The sequence below is a fragment of the Strix aluco genome, chromosome 2, assembly GCF_031877795.1.
Source record: "Strix aluco isolate bStrAlu1 chromosome 2, bStrAlu1.hap1, whole genome shotgun sequence".
Taxonomy (NCBI): domain Eukaryota; kingdom Metazoa; phylum Chordata; class Aves; order Strigiformes; family Strigidae; genus Strix; species Strix aluco.
In genome coordinates, this window is record NC_133932.1 from 114726493 (window position 1) to 114749537 (window position 23045).

The 23045-nt window shown below is 40.7% G+C and overlaps 1 protein-coding gene across 4 annotated transcripts in view; it reads right to left on the reverse strand.

Moving 5' to 3' along the window:
* Positions 1-23045, reverse strand: part of MTUS2 (microtubule associated scaffold protein 2) — a 317585-nt gene that overhangs the window by 181939 nt on the left and 112601 nt on the right. For all 4 annotated transcript variants that reach the window (XM_074815895.1, XM_074815897.1, XM_074815894.1 and 1 more), the window contains 3 exons: positions 20043-22635; positions 13779-14019; positions 3711-3917 (listed from right to left, as the gene is read on the reverse strand). In XM_074815895.1, the coding sequence (XP_074671996.1) occupies positions 3711-3917; positions 13779-14019; positions 20043-22334 (2740 nt within the window). In that variant the 5' untranslated portion in view covers positions 22335-22635. The remainder of the gene's footprint in view (positions 1-3710; positions 3918-13778; positions 14020-20042; positions 22636-23045) is intronic.

Sequence of the window (23045 nt, forward strand, 5' to 3'; positions counted from 1 at the left end):
GACTGGTCTTTAGTTTCTGCCATTGCATCCCACCTCCTTCATCGAGGTGAGAAACTGCTTCACATGCCACCGCCCGCAAACCACAAGTTAAACATACAAAAAGTGGATTTTAAATGGCCAAAATGGACTAGTGACACTGGTTTGCAGGTCAGTTCCCTGCCACAGAAGCCGGTGAGATGCTGAGTGGTTTGGATGCCAGAGCGGTCCCTCCAGCCTCAGCACACAATTGGGCAGGACCCCATAGGAGCAGAGCCCCGTTACGACTGATCCTGATTAGCAGCTGATGGCACAGCTGTCTCAGTTGGCATGTTATCAGCAAACAGCAGCCTGGTTTATACCCACACTCAAGGGATGGGACTTGAGGAAAGAGCAGAGGACAAGCAGGCAAGCGCTGCGCAGCCTGCTCTGTCCCTACCATAGGAAAAGAGCACAGTCCCACCGCTGCAAATCTATTTAACTGAGTCAATTAGAATATGTGAGCTATTGCCAGAAAGTCAGCCGAGGAGCATAGCACAGGCTCTGTGCACATCCAGGATTACTGCTTTCAGAGAGGTCACAGGAAGGGGAGAAATCTGGTGAAGAACAAAGCTGCCGTGTCACAGCACATTAACAAACTTCTCTGCAACACAAACATCACGTCTTCTTCCTCTAAATGAGTGGGATTTTACTCTCTAGACAGCATTTAATCAGCATTAGTATGCCAAAATGAGACACTAGTTTGGATTTCTGAAAAGAAATGTAACCATTTGTTTTGGGTTTGGGAAGAGCTAGCACCGCAAGACATCTGGCAGGGGAGAGAAAAGCAAGAACAGAATCTCACTAGGACCCCTTAAAGAATTACTGTTTCCCCTAAAACACTCTGCCCCTAAAATAAACCTGTGTTTTCCTCTCAGCCAGCCATAGTCATCTGCTTTTTAGCAGCTTACAATACATCATGATTTTTTTGCAGCAGATACAAGAGCTTGAGGTGAGCCCCTCCATTTACAACAGTAGCAGCCTCTCTATTTATAACATATGCACACTTGCAAGTTGTTTTCAATTACTTCTGTCTCCCTGACATGCAGAGATACTGCTTGAATAGGAAATTGTGTTATCATACATGTTTGAAGATTTCTAAAGCTAGATTATTTTGCATTTTCTACCCTATTGAGCTAGGAAATTAACAGTAAAACTTTACCCTGCCCTCTAGGAAGCCTGACTTAGTCAGAGACATGATCTCAGGTAGTAACTACAGAATCAGCTATTTATTTAATTTAAATAAAACCATTCTTCCAGCAGACAGTGAAGAGAAGAAATAATATGTCATGCTAAGATTCCTGAGCCAATACTTCTCCCCTACATCCACACTTAGGGTTACTTTCTGTGCATGTTGAAGTGTGTTAAATAAGATGTGGTAGAATGAGAACTAACTAATTTGTGCTCCCTGGGTATTGGGCAACTAATTTAACTCTTGCTGGCACATAGACTAAAACAGAAAAAGGTGATACAGTTTCACACTGATAACATTTCTATGAAAGTTAGTAATTCAACAGTACGGAAAACATTTTTTCTTCCTACCTATCTGCCCTATAGGGAGTGATGAACAGGAGTTGTGTTGCCTTTAAATCAAAGAAAGCAGGTGATGTTAGGTGTCTTCTTGTGTGATGACTTACCCAAGGGCTGACACCCTAAACACAGCGTGTGCCCTCACCTGCTTGGTAACACACTTTCTCCTTTTCTCACACAGATCCAGGAGGAAGAATTACACATTTGGATTTAAAGACAAGTAAAAGACTTCTGGACTGGACAGCTGTGCATGTCACAGGAACCACGTCAGAGAGACAACCCGTGGGAGCTACTCATTCTCTCGTTCTCCTGTGGAGGTGGAGGGAAACTAGACAACTGCTGAGATGAGCTCTCTAACTTGTCAGCAAGAGCAGAAGTGATAGGTCCTATTTTTCATCAGGTGACAGGCTGAGCTCATCTCTACCTGAATTTGTACAAGCAGAACACTTCCCCTGGGTAATTTTCATATCCGTCAGAAAGGTTCTTGCAACATGCACAAATTGGTCACAACATCCTAATTCCAACATTAAAGAGGGCTACAATCTTCAACAAAGTGAGCTGGAAAAAAACGTATGCGCCAAGGACTTCCACATCCTTCTGGTGACTGGAATATGATTTCAGTTTTTATGGGCTTAAGGTACAATATAATATAAAAATGTACCAGAATATATAAATGACATCAACTTCTTTTAAGATGAATGAAGAGTCAGATGTAACTTTCTGGGTCTGAGATTACTAATGCTTTTTCCACAGTTTTTTGAATGGAAATCAATTGACTCAAATTCCACCATTTAGAGTATTTTCCTTTTAGAGAATTGTATGAACATGTATGCCTCCAATGTTGAAGGATAGTGCTGTACCTACAGATGTTATTTTTTTCAGTTTCACACCTGAAATTGCTAGACAACAACATTTCTTGCAGAGATGTAGCTTAGGTCTAATCAGAAATAAGGCAATTCTGTCCCTAAGAGGGGTTTTATGTAACCAAAGACAAAAAGATTACACCAGAGGCAAAGGAAAAGTTTTCCAAGGGCATAAATGTAGGGTAAAAGCACAAAGCAAAAGATGTTGACTACCCTCAAGGTAAAGTTCATTAAGAAATAAACAGAAATGAGCAGTCAGTCCACTGGTAAAACAAGATACAAGCCTATGTTTGGGGGCACTGGAAAAGTTAGAAGTCCCTGGACACATTAGTCTTTGGCATTTGAATTACCCCATATAAATGGGGAAAGAAAAATCCTTAGGGTTTTTAAGTATTTTCATTTTATTTATTTTAATTCACTTCAAGTTAATACAAACATGGAAAGATTTAGGAGCCTGCAGCATCTTGTCTCCTCTGGTGCTTCATATCACCTGGTCCCCCCTGTCTGCATCCCTCCCGGGCTGATACCACTTGCTTTGATGTTGACACAGTTCAGGCTCTGTCCAGTCTTCAAAGAAGAATGGGCATGAATATCCCTCAACCCCCTTTCCACTCCAAGCCCAGGGCACACGCACACTTCCCAAGGACTGCACAATCCAGTGGGTATTATTTTGTACTTAATAAAATTAACAGTCTTTACAGAAAATAGGATTTGAAATGTCATTTCAGCCACAGGATCCTTCCAAGTCTGATAGATGAGACAACAGCTATGATATCAGTTCTGATCCCTTTCATATCACTGACATTATTTGATTAATTTTCTAAACTAAGTTTATTACACTGCATATTAAGAGGCAGAAGAAAAGCAGGTGAGAAAGATTATGTTGCTCATTTTAGATAATCTTTGTCTTAAACTGTTCTGCATGGCTGCAATATACTTACCAAACACAGTTTACTGTGATTATTTACTTACTTCGGCTTGTAAGAAGGGATGTTCTAAGTAAAAACAAAATGCAAAAATGCCTCAGGTTCACTTTTAATGTGATTTTCTCTGCAGCAAGGAAACCAGCCCCTTCTTATATGCAACATACATTCAGCAGCTATTCATCTATTATCAATAATATTTTTTAAAATAGCACTGGGAAATCAAGATGCCAAATCAACAACTCAGTGGCACAGAAGAGATTAGTGAGTGCTGCACAGATTACATTAGTCCTAAATTAGACACAAACTCCAGTCTGGACAATCCTGGAATACATCTATTTAATATCACTCCAGAAAGAAGGACACTTTTTGGACTTACGGTTGGTTGTCCTGCTTTGATCACTCTGAGCACTGTCGTTTGACTGGTTGCTGGAGACAGAGGATACACTTGAGCTCCTGACAAAACCAAATGCGGCCAGCTTAGCTGCTGGCAACCGTGAATAACCTGGAGGACGAAGTCCAGACTGGCAGGGCTTGGGGAGATTTGATTTTGCAGCACTTGGACATGGGCCTTTCTTAAGATCAACTGAAAGAAGGAAAAAGAAAGAAATTTTTATTAAATAAACTAAACTGGGATATACTAAGCATTACCTCTCCCACCCAGCTACGTAAAGTCAGTATAAAGACTGAATACAAGTTTTAATGGCTGATCAAACTACAGTGATGTCTTATTCTTTGCTCCACTAAAATGAAGTTCTGTAGAACAATTACAGGTCGCAATATTTTTTAAAATGTGAAATGCAGCAAGGACCCATGAGGCATAACTCGAACTTCCAGCAAAGTAATGTAGTTCAAGTCTGCTAAGATTTTTTTTAATGTTATCTTCTTTCCTGCTGTATCACTTTCTAATTTTACATTTGTTATGTGCCAATTAAAAAAAACTTATACAGAGACAAACATGCTACGCATAGCTGCCAATTTTGGAAACTATTGTAGAACACCAACAAGCCTCTTCAAGGACACAGGACTTCTTTGTATTTCATCAAAGAAAACACTTCTTTGAAGTCTTTCTTTCAAATTTTGCTAAAAGAAAATGCCCTTTTCTTGCAACAAGCCTGGGAACAAGGACATGACCTGTAAAGTTGTACTTTTTTAACATACCACCGGCCATTTCCACTGAGAAACTTCTCACTATAAACCAATGTGAATGACATCCACCAAGTCTCAGACAACTGCCAATAGCGGGCTTATAAAAGATGAAGTTTGGCAACAATATCCCCCTGTGGTAACTAGTAACTGGTCATCTGTCTCTAACTTGTGTCCTAACCTGTATTCTGCTGCCCTTGCTTAGGTGAACTTTTCTAGGCAAATCCAGAACATAGGTCCATAAATGCTCCAAATTGTCTTCATGGACCAAAGGTCCATGAACATGGCAGGATTGTCTTCAAGGACCAAGGATTAGAGTTTGCTTTTGATTGGAAAGTCTGGATACCAAGTGGATCTGGACCTCAACTGTACATAAAATTTGGACAGAGCTTTTCTTTGTAGGTTTGACAATATCAGATTCTTGTTCCTTGTGGAATCCTGAGCAGCAAAAATATATATTAAAAAAAAAATAATTCACCGTTGTCCAAAAGATGATGCTAGATTGTTTAATCAGTCATCAGGACCAGTGGGTTAGGAGACAAGGCAGGATTAAAACCGTCGACATATTCTGCCAGAAAAGGCCACAAAGTCACCGTTTTTCCATTCTTATTCAGTGAACATTATTTGTGCATTAGCCTGACGCATACTTCAAAGCATGAAGTGAACATTCATAATATAAAGGAAAAATAGAAATTAACTGCACAGTAGGAATATGATCTTCATATTATTACAGTATTTAATTCTTTTGTAAACTATGTAGGTCACAGCCTTATTAATTTTAATGAAGCATTACACTTTGAGGAGACTTTATAGAAAACAAGACTAAATCCTTTGAGCAGAAAAATGTTATGGGGATTTTGAAAGATAGTTGTGTACCTCATCGCAATAATAATACTAAGCTTTGTTTAACAAAACTAAGCCTTTTCTTTTGAAATAGAAATATGTGTAACATCAAGCTGAAAAGAGTTTTGTTATCCTATAAGATGCATTCCTATGAAAGACATCCAAAAATGTTCTTTGCTGAACAAAATAATTTATAGACTCTTAAAAATACATTTTTTGTACCCACTTTTCACAAGTTGAGGCCTTTATTAAGACACGAGGAGATGGATGTCTGACTGCAGGACCTTTACCAGCGCAGAGGAGGACATGCTGTGGAAAGTAACCCAAATGAAAATAAATATCTACAGTGTATAATAAAAGACTGCTAAAATCCCTGTTCACTTTTTTGGCACCAACAGGGACAACTGTGGACTTTGATCCTCAGTCTGGCTTTATTTGGATGATGTGGAGATGGACTCAGAAGTAGCTTTGGGCTCCAGGTGCAGGTGAAAAGCAGTGCAGGCACATTAGCACAGAGAACAGATAAGCAGTGATGTTTGCCATCAGTTTACTGCCAGGCTTGTGCAGCATTGCTTTGACAGTGGTCTATTACAGCTGGTTTACGGTTATCTGCAAAGCACCAACAAGCCAGACTTCTTCCCTCCCCACTGCTGGGGACATTCATGCCACATCTAAATGACCCCACAGCAAGGCACTACAAAACATTACCTCAATGTTTTCCTCAGTGCTACCAGCACAGCTTGCAATTACTGTGAATCACGTTAACTGATTTTCATGTGGGAACAAGAAAAAGTATCCAGTGAAAGGCTTTAAGAGTCCCAAATGCTAGGAATGACATGCTAATCATCTTTCGGACAGACTCTCTCTGTTTGAGAGGACTGACATCTTCCTGCGTTAACAGCTCCTGAATGGTGGGACTCGAATTGGCTTATGCCAGTGTAAGGCTGCACTTTTACCATGGAAGGATGATCCTGCGCTCTTTCCCTTCCACAGTCAGACGCCTCATGCCCCCACCAATGCTGATACAAACACTTCAGCAGTATTGTGGATTGGTCAGACCACCTTGCTTACTCAGCTGCCTGCACACTCATACACTTGCTACTGGCTGGGCATGGCCAAACATCAGCTTTGCCAGCTACCTAAAGGACTAATTATACAAGGGCAACTGCGTGTGATAAAAGGCACACAACTCAGCCACAGTGTGCAAAATACTCCCTGTGTTGCATCAGTGACAGGACCAAGCCCAGTTAGCCTCCAGATTTGAAGCAGAGGTGAGTACCTGTGGCAAGCAGCTGCAGGAGCAAGGAACCTGCCCAGATCAGTGGCAGTAGGGAGAAGGTATGGGACTGTCTCTTGTGGGTTTTACAGTTTTCTGAAAAATGCACCAACAGGCCTGCACTGCGTAAGCTGAGAGTTGAGACTCCTTTTTCCTAAGAATGTCTGAAAATTGAGGTGGAGCAAGAAATCTTTCATTTTATAGCAAAAATCTATAAAAATCACAGATTTCCTGCAGCAGAATAGGGGAAATTCCACTGGGGCAGGGAGTGGAAATTGTTAGAAATGGGATTATTTAAAACGCATTTGAAATGCACTTGCCCTAGGATGGTGAGGTTCAGCTGGCGCTCCCATATCCCCAGATCAACTGCAGGGATGCCCACACTGAGGCCCCAGGCCGTCCGTTCTCTGCACCACTATGCGACCAAGCACCTGCAGTCCACGGCACACCGAGCACCATGGGTGTCACTGAAGAAGAATTTCCTTAAAACCAGGAGGGTTTTGGTGACAAATTTCCCAGCCATCTCCACCTTTTCTTCAAAATCTTTCTCCCAAACCTGGGCAGAGGAGTCAGCGTTTTTTCTCACGCTTCCATGTGTGTTTCAGTTTATAACTTCACTTCAAATTCCCCCTGAACTACATTTTGTATCTTGAACTCATCATCATCCTTAAATTATTTTTCACTTCTCTTCTTTGTAATCCAGCTCTTCTGTACCACGAGGACCTGGGGGCAGGACATTATCCTCATTAGGGATGCATTCAAACCCTTAAAGCTAAGTCATTTTGTGTCTTCTTTCTCATTAAAATACATGACACATCAGCCTACTGTACATATTTTCTGTTCAAACATCAAGTTTTACTATGGATGTTTTTTCTTTATTTCTGTTTCTTAGAAGTATAGAAGCACTCCTGCAAACAAGGTCTGGGAGTTCAAAACAAAAGTTATTTTAAGAGCAGCTTTCATTTTAATAAAAAACTGCCAAAATAAGCTTAAAAAATTGGCAAAAAAATCTTTCCAGCTGTCTCACTGCCTGAAGCTAATTATAGAATTAAGTATTGTTGTCTGTATGGCACACAAGCGATTTTCTATGACACTTCAAGCTGTTCCCATCTAGAAACATGAAAACATTTTGAGATAGCGACTGATTGACACAAACCAGATGTGCCTGGAGAGCCTTAAGAAAAGTCTGAGCCAGATTTATGCATCCCCACTGCACATGAATTGCATCTCCATGCACATGTATAAGCAACTTGCATGTCACTTCTCTGTGAAATCTGAAATAGGTTTTAGCTGAAATGAATGAAAAAATGAAGAAAGAAGTTACACAGATATGTTCTTATGAAAAAGAGTAGTGGTTCAAGACTTCAACTCTGCTTGTGATTCAGGGATCCTTGGCAAGACTTTGTTTTCATGTGGCGGGGTTTTTGGTTGTGGGGTTTTTTTTTTTCTTTTGTGAAGCATTTCCATTAAAACTTTAATCATTAGGTGTCATTTTCTGTCAGAAAGATGCTGTGAACATCATTATTCTTATTTCATATTGGGAAATCTGGGGCAAAGAAGTTACCTGCAAGGTCACTGAATTAGTCAGAGATAATACAAGCAGAGTTAACCCACCTCAGAGTTAACCCAATCATTGATATCTTTGCAGATTAAAAATACATTTTGCAAGCAAGAAGCCTATTCTGTTGCCACTACTTTTGCAGTTTCCCTGTTATACACATAATGATTTCTCTCTGAACAAGAACTGACAAAAGGGGCTTTAAAACAGAGGTTTCAATGGTTTACACCTAAACAGCAGTGAGTAGGTTGTACCCAGCTCCCCTGATGGTCTCTTATCCAAATAATGTCAAGTCTGGGACAGTTCAGTTCCAAAGGCAAAACAGTTGTCACTACTGATCATCAATATACTTTCTGATCATCAGTCCACTGTCATGCAGTAGGAAATGATAATTTCCTCATGATTCAGAGTTAAAAGACCCAAAAGCTGCTCTGTGCCTTCCCAAGGCTGGTTAGCACATTCTCACCACCCCAAGAATTTGTCAGCTCATGCTTCATTCAAACTGCAAATGTCTAAGTTCGAATTGTAGCTGATGTGCAAAGCAGCAGCATCCCACAGAAACTTCCAGTGCAGGAACTGTCAGTGCCTGAGCCGCACTCACTGCATTTTCCACTGAAAGCCACAGAGCAACAAGAACACTTCTCTGTGAACCGGAGCCACATCTCATCTGCCCAGCTGCTGCTCATCGGCTGCTCAGAAGTGCTGCAGGTGCCCAGACAGCGACAATGCTTGGCTTTGGCCAGGGAGGAGGTAGAGTACAAAACATTTGTCCCCTGTTGCACCCAGATTGTTACTGATACCATTCTTATGACTGACGATTTGGTACAACAACCATATAGACAACCCTTCTCATAAGATGCATTTTGGTTCTTTGAAGACACAATAATTGTTGGGAGCAGAGAGGTGGCATACAGCTAAGTCTAAAGCATGGTGAAAATGTCCTTAGCAAAACTCTGATGAAGAAGTGTGTGTCTCCCTTTGAAGCACTTAATTTTTCTTTATGAAGTACAATAGGATTGCTCTCCCAAAGAAAGCAGAGTGCCAACTGAAAGCACTGCAGATTAGTGAAGGACAGAGAACATTTTCCTCTCTGAATTCTCCCCGTCACCTCTTTCCTTAAACAATTAAGAAGTTTGCCAGCTCAAATCCAAGTACCTCAGACTGCAAACCTATAAAATAAGCATACAGCTGGAGTAGCAGTAATGCAACATTTCAGGATGTAACCTCAAAACCCCTTTTCTATCATCAAATCTCATTTCCTCGTTCAAGTATTAGGTATTCCTGAGCATAAACATGAAAGCAAAGCTTTTCTACCAGGAGAAAGCTGTAGACATATTGTAGCATTCAAGATGAAATGCATTATACATACACAAAGACACAAATAAATGCATATACCTGTGTGTGTCTGAGCAATGAGAAACTTTGCTGTCCTGATATATATATAAATTGTAGAAATGAGAGGAACTGCTAGACCCTCTGGACTGGCAAATTTAATACACAGGTGATAAGGAAACAACATTTAATTAACTCTTTGAGAAAAAAATACCATAAATACTACTGAAAAATGTAGAATTAAGTGATGTTAATAAGTAGAATTAAATTAAGTTCTAATGATGAGATCTCTGTTATACTTTTCAAAATCAGACATTAATCCCATCAGAATAATCAGCTAATTAATGCAAATCCTAACATGCTTGATCCAAGAAGTGGAAAACATATTCATAATTTATATCTTTTAGACACAGTATACTTCAATGCTTGTTTTGAATTATAAATTTCCCATAGAAAGAGCAGAGTAAATTTACATAAAATAAACAAATGTTAAGCTTTCGGAGACACTATTGCACCTTTAAATACATCATGATTCAATGACTTTCTATCTTACCTACAGTGCAGATTGCTTTTTCTTACAGTCAGGCTGCTTGCCCGACCCATTCAAGGCAAAGCATCACCTAAGGAGCAGCACTACTTAATAAGGAACTCGCAGACCATGCCAACACACGTGTCCTGCAGACAAAGAAGGATCACCGCTCCAATCACATTTTAGGCATCACACTTGGAGATCACACTTGTGGGATCAATCATTATTATTTTACTTTCTACTTGGCATGTCTTAAAGCTAACGAAACCCTTAATGTACTTGTAGTACTTGCAGTCCATCACAGCAGTCCAGGGATTTAATTATCAATTACTTTAGAGACAGTTTTATGAGTATTAGTATTATATATGGGCCAAACCACTCATCTTATCAGTGCTTCTTAAACAGATTGCTACATTACGAATCGCATGGCAAAGGGGAATAAAATCCTCATTATGAGGCACTGCTTCTGTCGTCGATACTGTGCCATGGTGATTTCAGTTTAAGAGCCTCCATGGTACCTTCTGCTTCCATTACCCCAGGGCAGGACTGAAATCACTAGGATTAGAAACTGTATTAAAAGCTCAGGATCGAGCTGCAAGAGATCCTGATTAGCAGTCTTGAAGGCAGGACTGGTATCCTGGAGAGCAAAATACCTCTTAGTCCCCAGCTGCTTTTGCTGCAGTCAGCCAAGCTCTCACATCCTACAACACTCATGAGCAAGGGTCTTACTGGCTCCACTTCCAGTATGCTGACCACTTGTTCATGCATTCATTATGTTTGCCTATATTTGTAAATACTTCTCTATTGAAGCCACGTTTAATTGTGTTTCTCAAATATTGCATCAAAACCAGTAATGCAGATTAAAGTTTAATACCACTACTAACTGTTAAATTAAGGGAAAGTGGTTGAAAATGGTGTTGGGTACCTTAAAACAATTGGCTAGACAGTGCCTGGCCCTACTCTGAGCCCCTCTGGTCAGCCCCACACCAGCTCTGGCATGCCAGAGGTTGCTATCCCATCCAGCCTCTCCATGGCAACCAGGGACCCATCTCTGGTCTGTGTTTGTGCACTGGTGTGGACACAGCCACAGGAACCAGTTCTCTGCTGCCTTTCCATTCCTATGCCAGCCTTCTTCTGTCTTCTGAACTTCAGCCTCTTTCATAAGCAATTCATTCTTCTTAAAAGGAATTATTAAGGACAGAAAGACTGGTATGCTGACCTATGAAGTTATACGTTGCTGAGAGGAAGATTGTCAATTGAGGTATACAAAGAAAAAGGCTTTAAACAAGGAAAAGGTGATTATAAGCCAATCTTGAATGTATAATTGGGAAATAAAATACCAAAAATAAAAGACTGTAAAGTAACGAGCATAAGATATCAGAAATACATGAAAGATCAATAAGGGAAGACATTGAATCAACAGAGAGCAGTGAGAAGTACTTTGCAACAGAATAAGATGTTGCAGAAAAATTAAACACATTCTTCACCTCGCAAGGAAAATGGAAGGTGAGATGCCAGAAGTGAAAAAAATGTGTCCTGGGGTGGACAGTGAAAAACTAGAGACATTAGCAACCTCTCCAGAACAAGTCTTGGGTAATTTAAAATCAATAAAACCAGTCAGAGCCCAAAGACCAGATGAGACACACTTTGGGATCCTGAAAGAGATGGCAGACAGATTATTGGACTACCATGAGTTATCTCTGAAACAGCAAGGTATCAATGGACTAGAGAGAAACAAACAAAATAACAGTTGTAGGAATGAAATTATGGAGAGCTATGAATTAAATTTGACCTCCAAAGCAGACAAGGTCCAAGAAATAATCCGTGATAAGAGCAAAAAACCCCAACTTTTGAGAAATAGGAAAACTTTATGAAATACTTTAGTGAAACAGGAATTGCACTAACAGCTAGTGCAATTTCCTCATGCATACTTCTCATGCAGTGGCATTTTTAAAGGCAGTATTACAGACAATAAATAGGACTGATAGGCTGATACTGTTTAGATTTTAGAATGTCACATATTATAGGAAGACAGTAAATAAATACATACAAGACAAGTTGCTACATGGATTAAAAATGGCTAAGGAAAACTCATGTCTGCAGCCATCAATGATGCAGGATGATATGGATGATGGATGGATGATGGATGAACAAAAATCAAGGCAACCTTCATTTCTGAGGATCAGAAAAGTCAGTGTATTTGTTAATAGGTCCTGTTTGCATATTCCTCTCACATCTATCTCCCAAACTGGTTCCTGTTATGAAACAGCTTGCCCTACTCATATCCTGAACTTGCAGCCTCTTACAGTTTCATTTAAGTGGAAAATATGATCCAATTTCTCTCTGCACCTGTATTCCCCTGTTCAATGCTGACTGAACTCAACTCACAGGGCTGAATTGGTATTTACTATCCAGCGTGCAATCTTGGAGTGTCTCAGAATTCACATATACAGCTAAGCTTGGTTAGCTTCTGCTAATGGCATCAACGTAGATAAACTCCAGAGGCAGGATCAGATAGTAAAGGATAGTGGCAAGAGGCACTGTGTTACAGAGAACCTTGATTTTCTGATAAACTTCAAATCCTGGCAACCTATATTACTGACTGATACTGTCCTCTCAAGGTAAGTCAAGACACTCTGGCCCATTTCCATTCTAATATTCTCTAAATTTCTTCTGCAGCTTAGTACGGAGAAATGGACACCAGGGAGAGAGAGTAATAGTTTTCAAATACCTGCAAAGAGGAGAACACCCCACGTCCACTCCAGATAAAAGAGGAAGTAAATTGCAAAAAAGAGGATTAGGCAAAACACTAGGGAAAACTTTTAATTGAAAGCAGGTAATGCATTGGAGCAGCCTGCTTTCAGAGGATACAAGATCTCATATTGAAGGTTTTTATAAATAATGTTTCATTAACAGGTTAAATAAACATTTATCAGAAGTAATCCCATCCTGGGGCAAGAGGAGGGACCATATGACCCCAAGTCATTACTTAAGTTTATCCTTTATGACTACTTTTAAAAATCTCTGCAGTTTTGTAGGCTGTTAAACAGCTGCTATGCTTCACTCTGGCAATGGCTGATTTTCAGTTGTCTCTGAACTTGCTGCTGTTTAAGTGTATGTTGTTAAAACCTCTAAGCTTTTCCAGGCTACCAAGGAATGTCCTGTAGAGGTAATTATTATCTCTGTCTCAAGGCACTGTACACTTCTCCTCCCGACTCTTTTCTTGCTTTTCCCTCCCCTGTAATTCTGCCCAGGGTCATGCTGAGCTGGGTAGTAGCTGGGAAGAAAAAGGTATTAGAAATGTTGTCTCCAAACAGGTGGGTACCAGGGCTTCAGAGAATCAAGATCTCTGCTGGCACATCTGAACACTGCCTGGGTTTTCAGAGCACAACATGGTGGGGAACGTCATAATCAGACTGAATGACAGGGTCTTCATGATGGAAGAAAATGTCCCATTATCTTCTGCAGGACAAAAGCAAAGATTTTTCAGGCATTTACAAGGAGGAGGAAGATAAAAAAGAACACAAATAGAATTATTACTGAAATTGGTTCTCCTTCTTTGGCAATGACCTGTTAGACAACCTTTGTACAAGTCCCAGACTCCCTAGTAAGGCTTGTTGCAGGATAAAAAGTCACACCTCAAAGAGTGCTGTTGGAGTTTTGTAGCATCAGGTCAAGATGTTGCTCATTTTGTGATATTTCTGTCTGAAAAAAAACCCCTTATTGGTGACTACAGTTAAAGGAAAGGAAAGAAATACTTTACCTGAAGCATCAGGATGATAGAGGTTGGGAGCACTCGTTATTTCTCCTTGCTGATGAAGACAGCTACCTGAGGATCTTTGACTTGCAATAAGAATCCTGCTCTTCGCAGATGGTAACCTGGACACTGCACCCAGTCCTAACTGTGGCTTGAGTATCATGGCAGATCGATAAAAACTTGGTGGGACCTCGTAGTGAGTATATGGTGGAGGGCAAAATTCATCTTTTGCAGGCCTTTCCCCAACCTACAGAAAAATCATTAACATGACATTATGCAATAAATCAGTAAATTCAGAAAATATGGAGCTCTAAATGGCTTATAAAGGCTAATTTTCCCTTGTTGTGAATATGGGCTTCAGAGCACTGCAGATTGATCATCACTTTCAAAAAGTGATGGTCTTACTATATGAATTGCTCTCCAAAAATATGCACATTACAGTCCCAACACACAGCTAAACCCAAATAAAGAATTGATCTCTCCCCCAAAAGAATATAGACAAATGGAAAATCTTCAATTAGTGAAAATGAAGTTACTGTTAAGTCCTGAAAGGTGATACAATTTACAGAAGTAGATGCACCAAGAGGGTGGATTATTTATTAGAATTAAAATATTCTTACTGAGATACAATCTTGGGGGAAGTCAGTTTTAACTTAGTTAAAAATAAAGCTGAAGGTATTTAAGTTCATTTCATCAGAGAAACGATATTTTCAAATCATCTGTATGAGAAAAAAAAAACTCTACATGTTCTTACTGCAAAATGTTCATTGTAATCTGTGCCCCTGAGGTTCCTGAAAAGAGACCTGGTTGTGGAGGTGGACACGTTTCTGTAAGTTACATTTTCGGGGTGTTGTTGAATATTCCAAATCAGAACTATAGAACCCAGCTGCACATTTGAATTGGAGAAAAAAAGCAAATTTACAAATGTGAAACATTTATTGTTTATCACAAATAGATGCTGCTTTGCTAAAATCAGTGACAAATCTCTCAGTATTTTAATGGACATATATTGCGAGGACAGCACAGTAAATCCCAGGCTGGAAGCATTTTCAGCAAACTGGCTGTTAGCGGGGAACCTGCAGTAGGGCAATGACCTGGTTCCCCAATTCAGCCCTTACATCTTGCTACACTCAAGCTGGGCTTTGACTCCCAACTTGCTGTGCTACTTCATGACTTGGGACAAGGACGCAGAGCAATGTCAGTAGTTTTCATCTCTCATTTGCGAAGAACCGTTTGCTCTTCTAGGTAGAGTCCAGTTTCTTTACCATTTTCTTATATATAATGCAAAATCATCACGATGTAGAAAGGACCCATGGAGATTTTTTCAGTGCGTTCCATTTAGGCCACAGGGGGAAAAAAAACAGTTTAGGAAATAGGAAATCTGAACTAAATTTGTTTTAAAATTAATCAAAAAGTGCCATAGGCTACCTAGGAAGAAATGTAACTGCCAATTAATTAACTCTGCTGTAAGTTATAATGCACATAATATGCCAAATCAATTTCTGTTTAGCAATCATAAGCATTTAGAATACGCACTTCAACATTGGCTATAAAAGCTTTGATCCTAGTTGCTTCAAGAGCTTTAATCCTAATTTAGCAAATCTTTAATATTCTAAAAGAGGCAAGATTGGCCTTAAACTATTAAATACAGAATTTCTGAGGCCTTTGCACAGGAACTAGGAGAGCAGATGCAACAAACACTGATCATTATATTTTTGCTCTGTATTTTTTCCTTTGTTTGCAGTCCTATTTCCTGCCATTAGATCTTCCCATTTTCTTTTTTTATTATACTCCTATGACCTATTTTTACAAGTTAAGATGCATTTTTTTACTGTATAGATGATTCTCTAGACTTGGACTACAGGAGGTGTTTAGCTTCTTATTTTGAACTTCTGGATTGTTTTTCTGGATAATCTTTTCTCTCGCTGATGAATTTATTTCCATCAGATTCTACTATATACTTCCTATTATTTCATATTTAACTGGCAGTGAACATACCAATGCCAAGTACTTCAGTATAAGGAACGGAGAAAAGCTTTAAATATAGAAACCATGCATTTTGTATAAACTGGGTCAGCTTAGCCAAACCTTCAGTCACCTCATTTTTTTTTCTTATTGACAGTATGCTCTGAGTAACACAGAAGGGCAACAAACATGCACACAAAACCAATCAATCACAAGCGTAAAACATCTTCTCAAGGTGAGAGGAGTGAGAATGATTTAGAATAGAATCATTTAGGTTGGAAATTTAGAATCGAATCATTTAGGTTGGAAAAGACCCTTAATATCATCACGTCCAACTGTAGTTTACCCAAATAGATGGTTTTTTTGAAGAGCACAGTTTTGGGGGACTTAAACTTGCTATGAAGACACATTTTTTTTTTTCTAGTCAACAGTGAATCCATGAAGTGTAAAATTCAACTGGTCTCAATAGAATTGTATGCAATTATTGATTATAAGGCCATTTTAAAGCTCTTCAGAAAGACATGGATTAATATGAGATCTGTTAGTATTCTGTACTAGATTTTTGTACAAAGAAAAGATCTGTCTTAGCCTGACAATTAAAAAGAGGCTCATCTCAGAGTTTTATTTTGTGTGGCGCTCTGCTCATTCCCCACCTACCCCATTTAATGAATTTGTTAGAAACAGTTGGAAAGTCTGCAGTAAATACTCAGAGCATACAGGAATTTCCAGAGCCTGAGTAATCCCGAGCAGAGCTGGCAGCACGGCCAGCAGGTAAGGATGCCCAACACTTTCCTTCGTGTTACTTTATAGCACTGTCAAACATTAATGCCTCAAGCAAGAATCTTCTTGTCAAGTGCCTGCTTTGGGCAGCTATTTGGGAAAAGAGTTGGCAACCTCGGTTCAGACAGTTAAGATAATGACATTACAGGGGAAAACTGCTGGTTTGACTATGTATAAAGCACCTCCCCTGTACCCTTTTTTCCCCTACAGGTCTTTCATTTCAATAGGCTTTAGCCCATGTTTTCCAAGCAAAAAGATGTCTGTGCTGGGGAACAGGCCCAAGGAGGTGGTTGAATGGGGTAGGTGCAACCTTGGGGAGGCAGACAGGAGAGCTGGTGATCCACTGACCTCCTTACAGACCACAGACCCCCACCAGAACCAGCGCTCTTGGCAGCCATAAAGTAGTGAAGTGAGCCAAGGACCGCTCTCTCACAAGGCATAGACCATATCCATACAGGTAAACTCTCACCCTATACACCAGGCTGGTCTCATCTAGGCTGGTCCTTGGGAACAGCCTCTGGGTGAGCACATGCTGGCAGAGGTGGACACTGAGCTTGGGAGCACGCTCCCAGTCCCACAGTATGGTCAACATTGCATGAGCCTTGGAGGCTGTGCCCTCCCACTGTTCAGTTCACTAGCATGGCTACAGCCTTTGGGTCCCGTGGTTTGCTCTGTTACTCACACAGAGGTAACTGGGAACACAAACTGGCCACAAAATCCTACTGGCTCTCACTAGAAGAGGCTGAGGTCCACACTGGGATGGGGACCCCACGTTGTGATGAAGCATGTGGACAGAACCAATCTGCCCTGGACAATGACTGGTATTTTAAGCATTTCACTTTGAGGGGTTTTCTACCTTTTTTTTTGTACGAAGACAGGCATGAAAGATCTACCTCCACACCATGCTGAGGTTCCAAAGAAAAGCACTCAAGGAGCTGCCAATGCCACAGGCAAGACTGCCCATTTAACCTTAATTCAGTTCCCTTATGGATCCAGTCCCTAAGCACAGCTGGGCTGCATTCACGCCTGAGCTGGGATATTTGTCTGAGCTGCCCTACATGGGCTTTAGCACAGGCAGTTCAAGGAGCCCTGCAGGCTCTCCACTGCACGGAGCTAGCCCTCGACTCTTACTCAAAGAGCTCTCCAGGCCTTGCCTTGGAGTCTCCTGTCCGAGAGAGCACCTTCCTATTTTTTCTAGCTCATGGCACCCAGAGGGGTATTTAATTGTTCCTACCATTTAGCTATCTGAAGGGTGCTTAGAGATTACATGTCTGATTGATAGCAGCTATTAACACTCCCTATCATATCTATGTAATCAAAGCTCTCCAAAGCTCAAAGTGGATGTATGAAACAGGGCAATCTGGGATTTTTTCCTCTCACAAAGACAGTAGCCATCCTGCCCCAGTGTCTCCTTGTCTCCAGAATTTGAGTCTTCCACACTGTTCCTTCACCAGGGTGATTTTGATCTATCTCAATCCATCCTAATTGGTTTATTTTGGATTACACATCAGTCATCTGCCATGAACCCGTACTGTGCACAGCTGCTCTTTTAAGCATCTGTCCACTTCCATGGATCAATCATTTTCCTTCCTCTTGATCCATATGGGAGCCAAATCAGTTCCCTTTGCATTCCTCTAACTAGCAAGACAGTAAGGCAATTGTTTTTAGGGTGGCAGCCCAAGAGAGCAAATACCACCCTCTGCTATCAGCTCCTGACTCCTGGGCTAATGCAAACTCCTAACACAAACAGCAGTTTGATTGACTTTTCCTCCCCAGTCTCTCCTCCAGGCAATCCAGCTTCTCTGAAGAAGCAGTTTACTTGGGTTCAAATCTTCCCTTGTTAAAATACTTACCCAAAGTCATATTTCTTGGAGAAGTGGGGGAAGATGCTTTGGATCTTCTCCAGCCCGTAAGTGTCCTCCTTCTAACCCTAGTCTAGAGCAAGTCATGCTGCAGAATTGCCACAGCCTGAGTCCTTCTCATGTTAAGAACAGTCCTCAGTGGTGCACAGAAACCAGTCCTTTGCTCCCAGATGTGTCTGCTGATCCCATCTGATTATCTGAACCCCAACTGTAAGGGCACTACAGTCTTCAGAGGGTCATGTCAGCCTATAAACAGCCAAACAGCTGCAAAATCTAGGTTACTTTGGCTTTAATTTTCGTTGCCATACATTAAACGGTAATAACCTAGTAATTTTCCCTCACCTTACAAGGCAATTGTGAAGATATACTAATAATGGCTGGCATCAACAAGCTCACAATGACTTTAATAATTCTTCCTCTGGATGGAAAATATAAGGGACAGAGCTGGAAACTGAAGTTAGAGGGGAAAGAGCAGTGAGCGCTGTCCTTTCTGTGTCGGGGATGAGATGGTGCTCTATGAAAAACTATAATCCAATCTTCAGCAGGTTGCCTGTTAACATGACCTAAGGGCCAATCCACACTCACACACAATATCTTAATTTGGGTATTTGCCAGCTTTTGATTGTCAGCACTGTCACCAAATTTGTTATTTCAGTGCCATTCCTTGGGTAAATACTGTATGTAAAATGAGGCAGGCATTAAAATAGCCTCAATAACACCACGAGACACACAGCAAAAACACATAGTAATGTTTTTTTAAAAAAAAAAGACTGGTTCAAATTAAAACCACTTGTGTTAACTTCGGTATTTATATAAAAAGCTTGGTTGTTGAGCTACCACAGGTCCCAAGTAGCAGACTCAATGGCACATCACAGACCCGAATGTAGCTTCCTCTTCCCTGTCCTTTCTCTATCTTCCAAGCAAGGTCAACTTTCCTCAACTGTGCTCACCTCCCAGCAGGGATTTCAGGTTACCAAGACTCCTGCCCAACTTATCGAGGAAGAAACACAATGAGATACCAGGAGTCAGAACTGTGCAGAGGGACTTCCATCACCTTTGCGCTGCTTGGGAAAGCTTTTGAGGGAAAGGAGATTTCTCATTTGAGGTGCAGGTCAATATAACACACAGCACTAAAATGAGTCAAAAGTAAATCTTTTTCTGTATGATATATATAATCTAACAAGAGCTCTGATAGTCCCTGGGTTTCAGTACAGCTAAACAACATGGAATTAGTTTAGACCTCTAGTGCTCTGTCTGCAAAAACCTACCAACTTTCCCATTAAGGAGGAAAAGTCTCTGTGGGCAAATTACATTCATTTCCCAAAGCAATTCTTTGGGAAAAAAAAAATTCCATTTATGAATAAATTCAAACAGCATGTATTTTCTTTTCTGAACATCCCTATTTATACTTCTAGCAGGTGACCAGTTTGCTGGAAAACATTGGAGGAACACATTGACAACTTCCAGTCATAGATCAAACATTGCAACCGGGTCAGTGCCAGAAAAGGTTAAGTAAGTTTATTTCTAATGATCAGATATTGCCTTGATTTAGGGTTACTTTCTTATTTGAGGTTTGAGGTTGAGAACTAACTTCTAACAGCAACAAGTAAGCAAATGATCACCACCTGGCATACAAAAGAGGCTGTCAAATCTGCCACCTTACCTCCTGCAGAAACTTTTCGCTCATCGGACCGAAGTGATGGCCGGGGGGCCTAATTCCTGACACCACCAGTCCAGAACTGAAGAGTCTTGGCTTCTGGAGGTCAGGTTTAAATTTGTCGTAGAGGATGCTGGCGGTCTTTGTCTCCCCTCCATTGGATGCCTTCTGCTCTGCCGAGATGGGCATGCCACACGCAGGGCTACCGAAGGGCAGCCCTGCCGGTGCAAACGAAGGGTCAAGCTGCTCTATTGAACGAGGGTTTCTCCTAATGTATGTGATGATTTTAGGTCTCACAGGTTTGGGCCTGGGTATAGCAGGTTTTATCTCAACGCTTTCTTCCAGCTTTTCACTGCAGTCACTGTCAACACCCACCTTATCTGAGAGGGAGCCCTTGGAGTGGACCAGGATAGGTTTTGGGATGGCGCTGCTGCAAGCAGTCTTGATAGGCACTTTAGGGGATATGTTTAACAACTGCGTACTGTCAATGGGAGGTAGGACTGAAGAGGGAGACAGTTTGTCAACATGAAGTGCATAAAGGTCCTTCAAACTACTGTTTGATAGCACAGGCTGACTATTAACATCCAGCGTTGCCACCGGGCGCACAGGAGTTGGGACACATAAAAAGGCATCAGCCTTTGCTGAAACATTAGAGCTCTCTGGTACTTCCTCTGAAGGATGTTTCTGTGCGTTAGCTGTCTTTTTACTTGGAAGTGAAAAGCTCAAGGTTTCCGCATCACTGTCGTGGTTGTCAGATTGTTGGTTTGACACTGTCTCTGCACTGTGTGCTCCATGCTGATCTGAGAGATCAGAAGCAGGCACAGCAGCATCCTCAGTGCTTCCTTTGACTAGCATCAGTTTATTCTCATTAACTTTCAAAGGTTTGCTGTCAGGTAGATTAATATTATGTATAAGGGAAATCTGTTCACCAACTGTTTCAGTGCAACCTGCATCAACTTCATGTAAATTTTCGTTTTTTCCAGGTGTCACTTTGCCACTGGATTTACTACTGCAGATGAGTGGGAATATTGTTTCCACTTCTTTGTCAGTAGAATATTCCTCACCAACCTGGCTAGCTGCCCTGTTGTCACTGTCATTGCTTCCTCTCCCTTCCCCACCAATGGTGATGTTGTTGCTTAGCAATTTGTCATCAGGATAGGTTACTACCTGTCTTGACAATGGATCCTCTACTTTATTACAGGTGTCTTGAAAATGGGATGCTTGAAATTTTGATGTGTCAGCCCCAGAGTCTTTCTGTTCCTGCATTGCTGTATTTTCATCTTTTTGACATCCCAGGGACTCTATCAGCATAATTCTCTCAATCTTTTGTTGACACGTATTTTTAGATTGTAGAGATGGTGCAGTCTTTAGCTCCAGTTTTTTACTTTTATCACCCTGACCTAATTGTGCTTCTGATTTACTAGCAATCTCATTGGGCTTAACAGCTGAATGTTGAGAATGAGAAGTATGGAGTGTGCTTTCAATGTTAACATTTGGTACATTTTCTGGTTTACTTATTTTCTTGTTCCCTGAGGTAGATGTTTTGGAATAAAATACAATATTTTCCTCTGAGGTATTGTCAAGTGGATGAAACACCATCCCAAGAAAATGATCTGTGGATGTTTTTTGTGATTTCTCTGTATTTCCTATCAAATGGTGTGACCTGTCAATGGAGTCCAATGATGCAGAAAGCAGACGTTTACATGATACGCGGCCAATGCAGTCTTTTGCAAATGTTTCAGATTGAGGAGATAATTTACTTGGTCTTCCCAAAGAAAGCCTTTTTATTCTCTCCATCTCCACAGTCCTGGAAATTTTACCCTTAGAAAAGTTCTGGGTGAAGTCAACACCACCTTTGGAAATAACCTCCAGGTTGGCATCATTTGTGCTACTTTTTAAATTGGACAGACTTTGTCCTCGACTAATCCTGATGTGCCTTGATATATCTTTAGCTTCACTGGTCCTACAATCTTTCCCCATTTCCCTGCTTGTGCTGGAGGGCAACTTACTTTCCTGTACACCGGTGTGACAGGTCCGAGAGTCTTTAAAGGTCAGAAGTTTATTCTGCTCGGTATTCAGATAAGTAACTTTCTCTGATCCTCCAGAGTGCATATTCCCACTCTCATCTGTCAAATCACGTTTCTTAACATCTGCTTCAGTCATTCTAACTTTTGTCACAATTTGGTTGGCATTGGTATCCCCCACATTCACTATGCTTTCATTATTATTTTTTATTTCGCTGCGGTTGTCCTGAAGCTGAGTATAACATGACTTGTTTGGGATTAACGGAGCACTCATTTTGAAGCTTTAAGTGACTGCTTTTTTGGCAGTCCTAATTTACAAGAAAGCTTTTTTTTCCCTATCAGGTTAACTATTATGCATGCTTCGGTTATACATTTAAATTATAAACTGATCGGTAGAAAATTCCTCGTCGGAAAGCTTGGAGTCTTGTCAGAGTCACATTTTTGTGCTGCTCAGTTGTCTTTTGTGCAGCCTCTAGACCTAGAAAAATCTTTATGATGTACAGTAGAGAGGTTCAACGAAAGCAAAATAGATCTGTCAAGTTCCCTCTGAATGAGATCCAGTTAATCCAGCCAACCTATGAGAAAAACAAAACAAAACAAAAAACAACAGACAACGTTACAGTGGTGTCGGGAATCATGCTAACTAAACCAAAGTTAAAATCAACAGTGCTCCCAGGTACACCCCCAGGATAGAGCATTCTCAAACACTTTAGATGCTGTTTCAATCACAGCTTTGCTCCTAGCAAAGATTCTTGGTATAGCACAGATCTCTGGCTTGAGAAGTTACACAATTAAAACTGCTCTGGTTAGAAGAGTGGTTGCTGCTGTTTTTAAGCCACATAGATTTACAACTGGAAACAGGCATAAATAGCTAGGTGAGGATGGGACCCTACACTGAGGGTCTAAGCACTTTCATATTGTTATAATAATGTCTTTATTACACCAAGAGTGGCTACTGATGCATTTAAATCACCACTGAATAGAC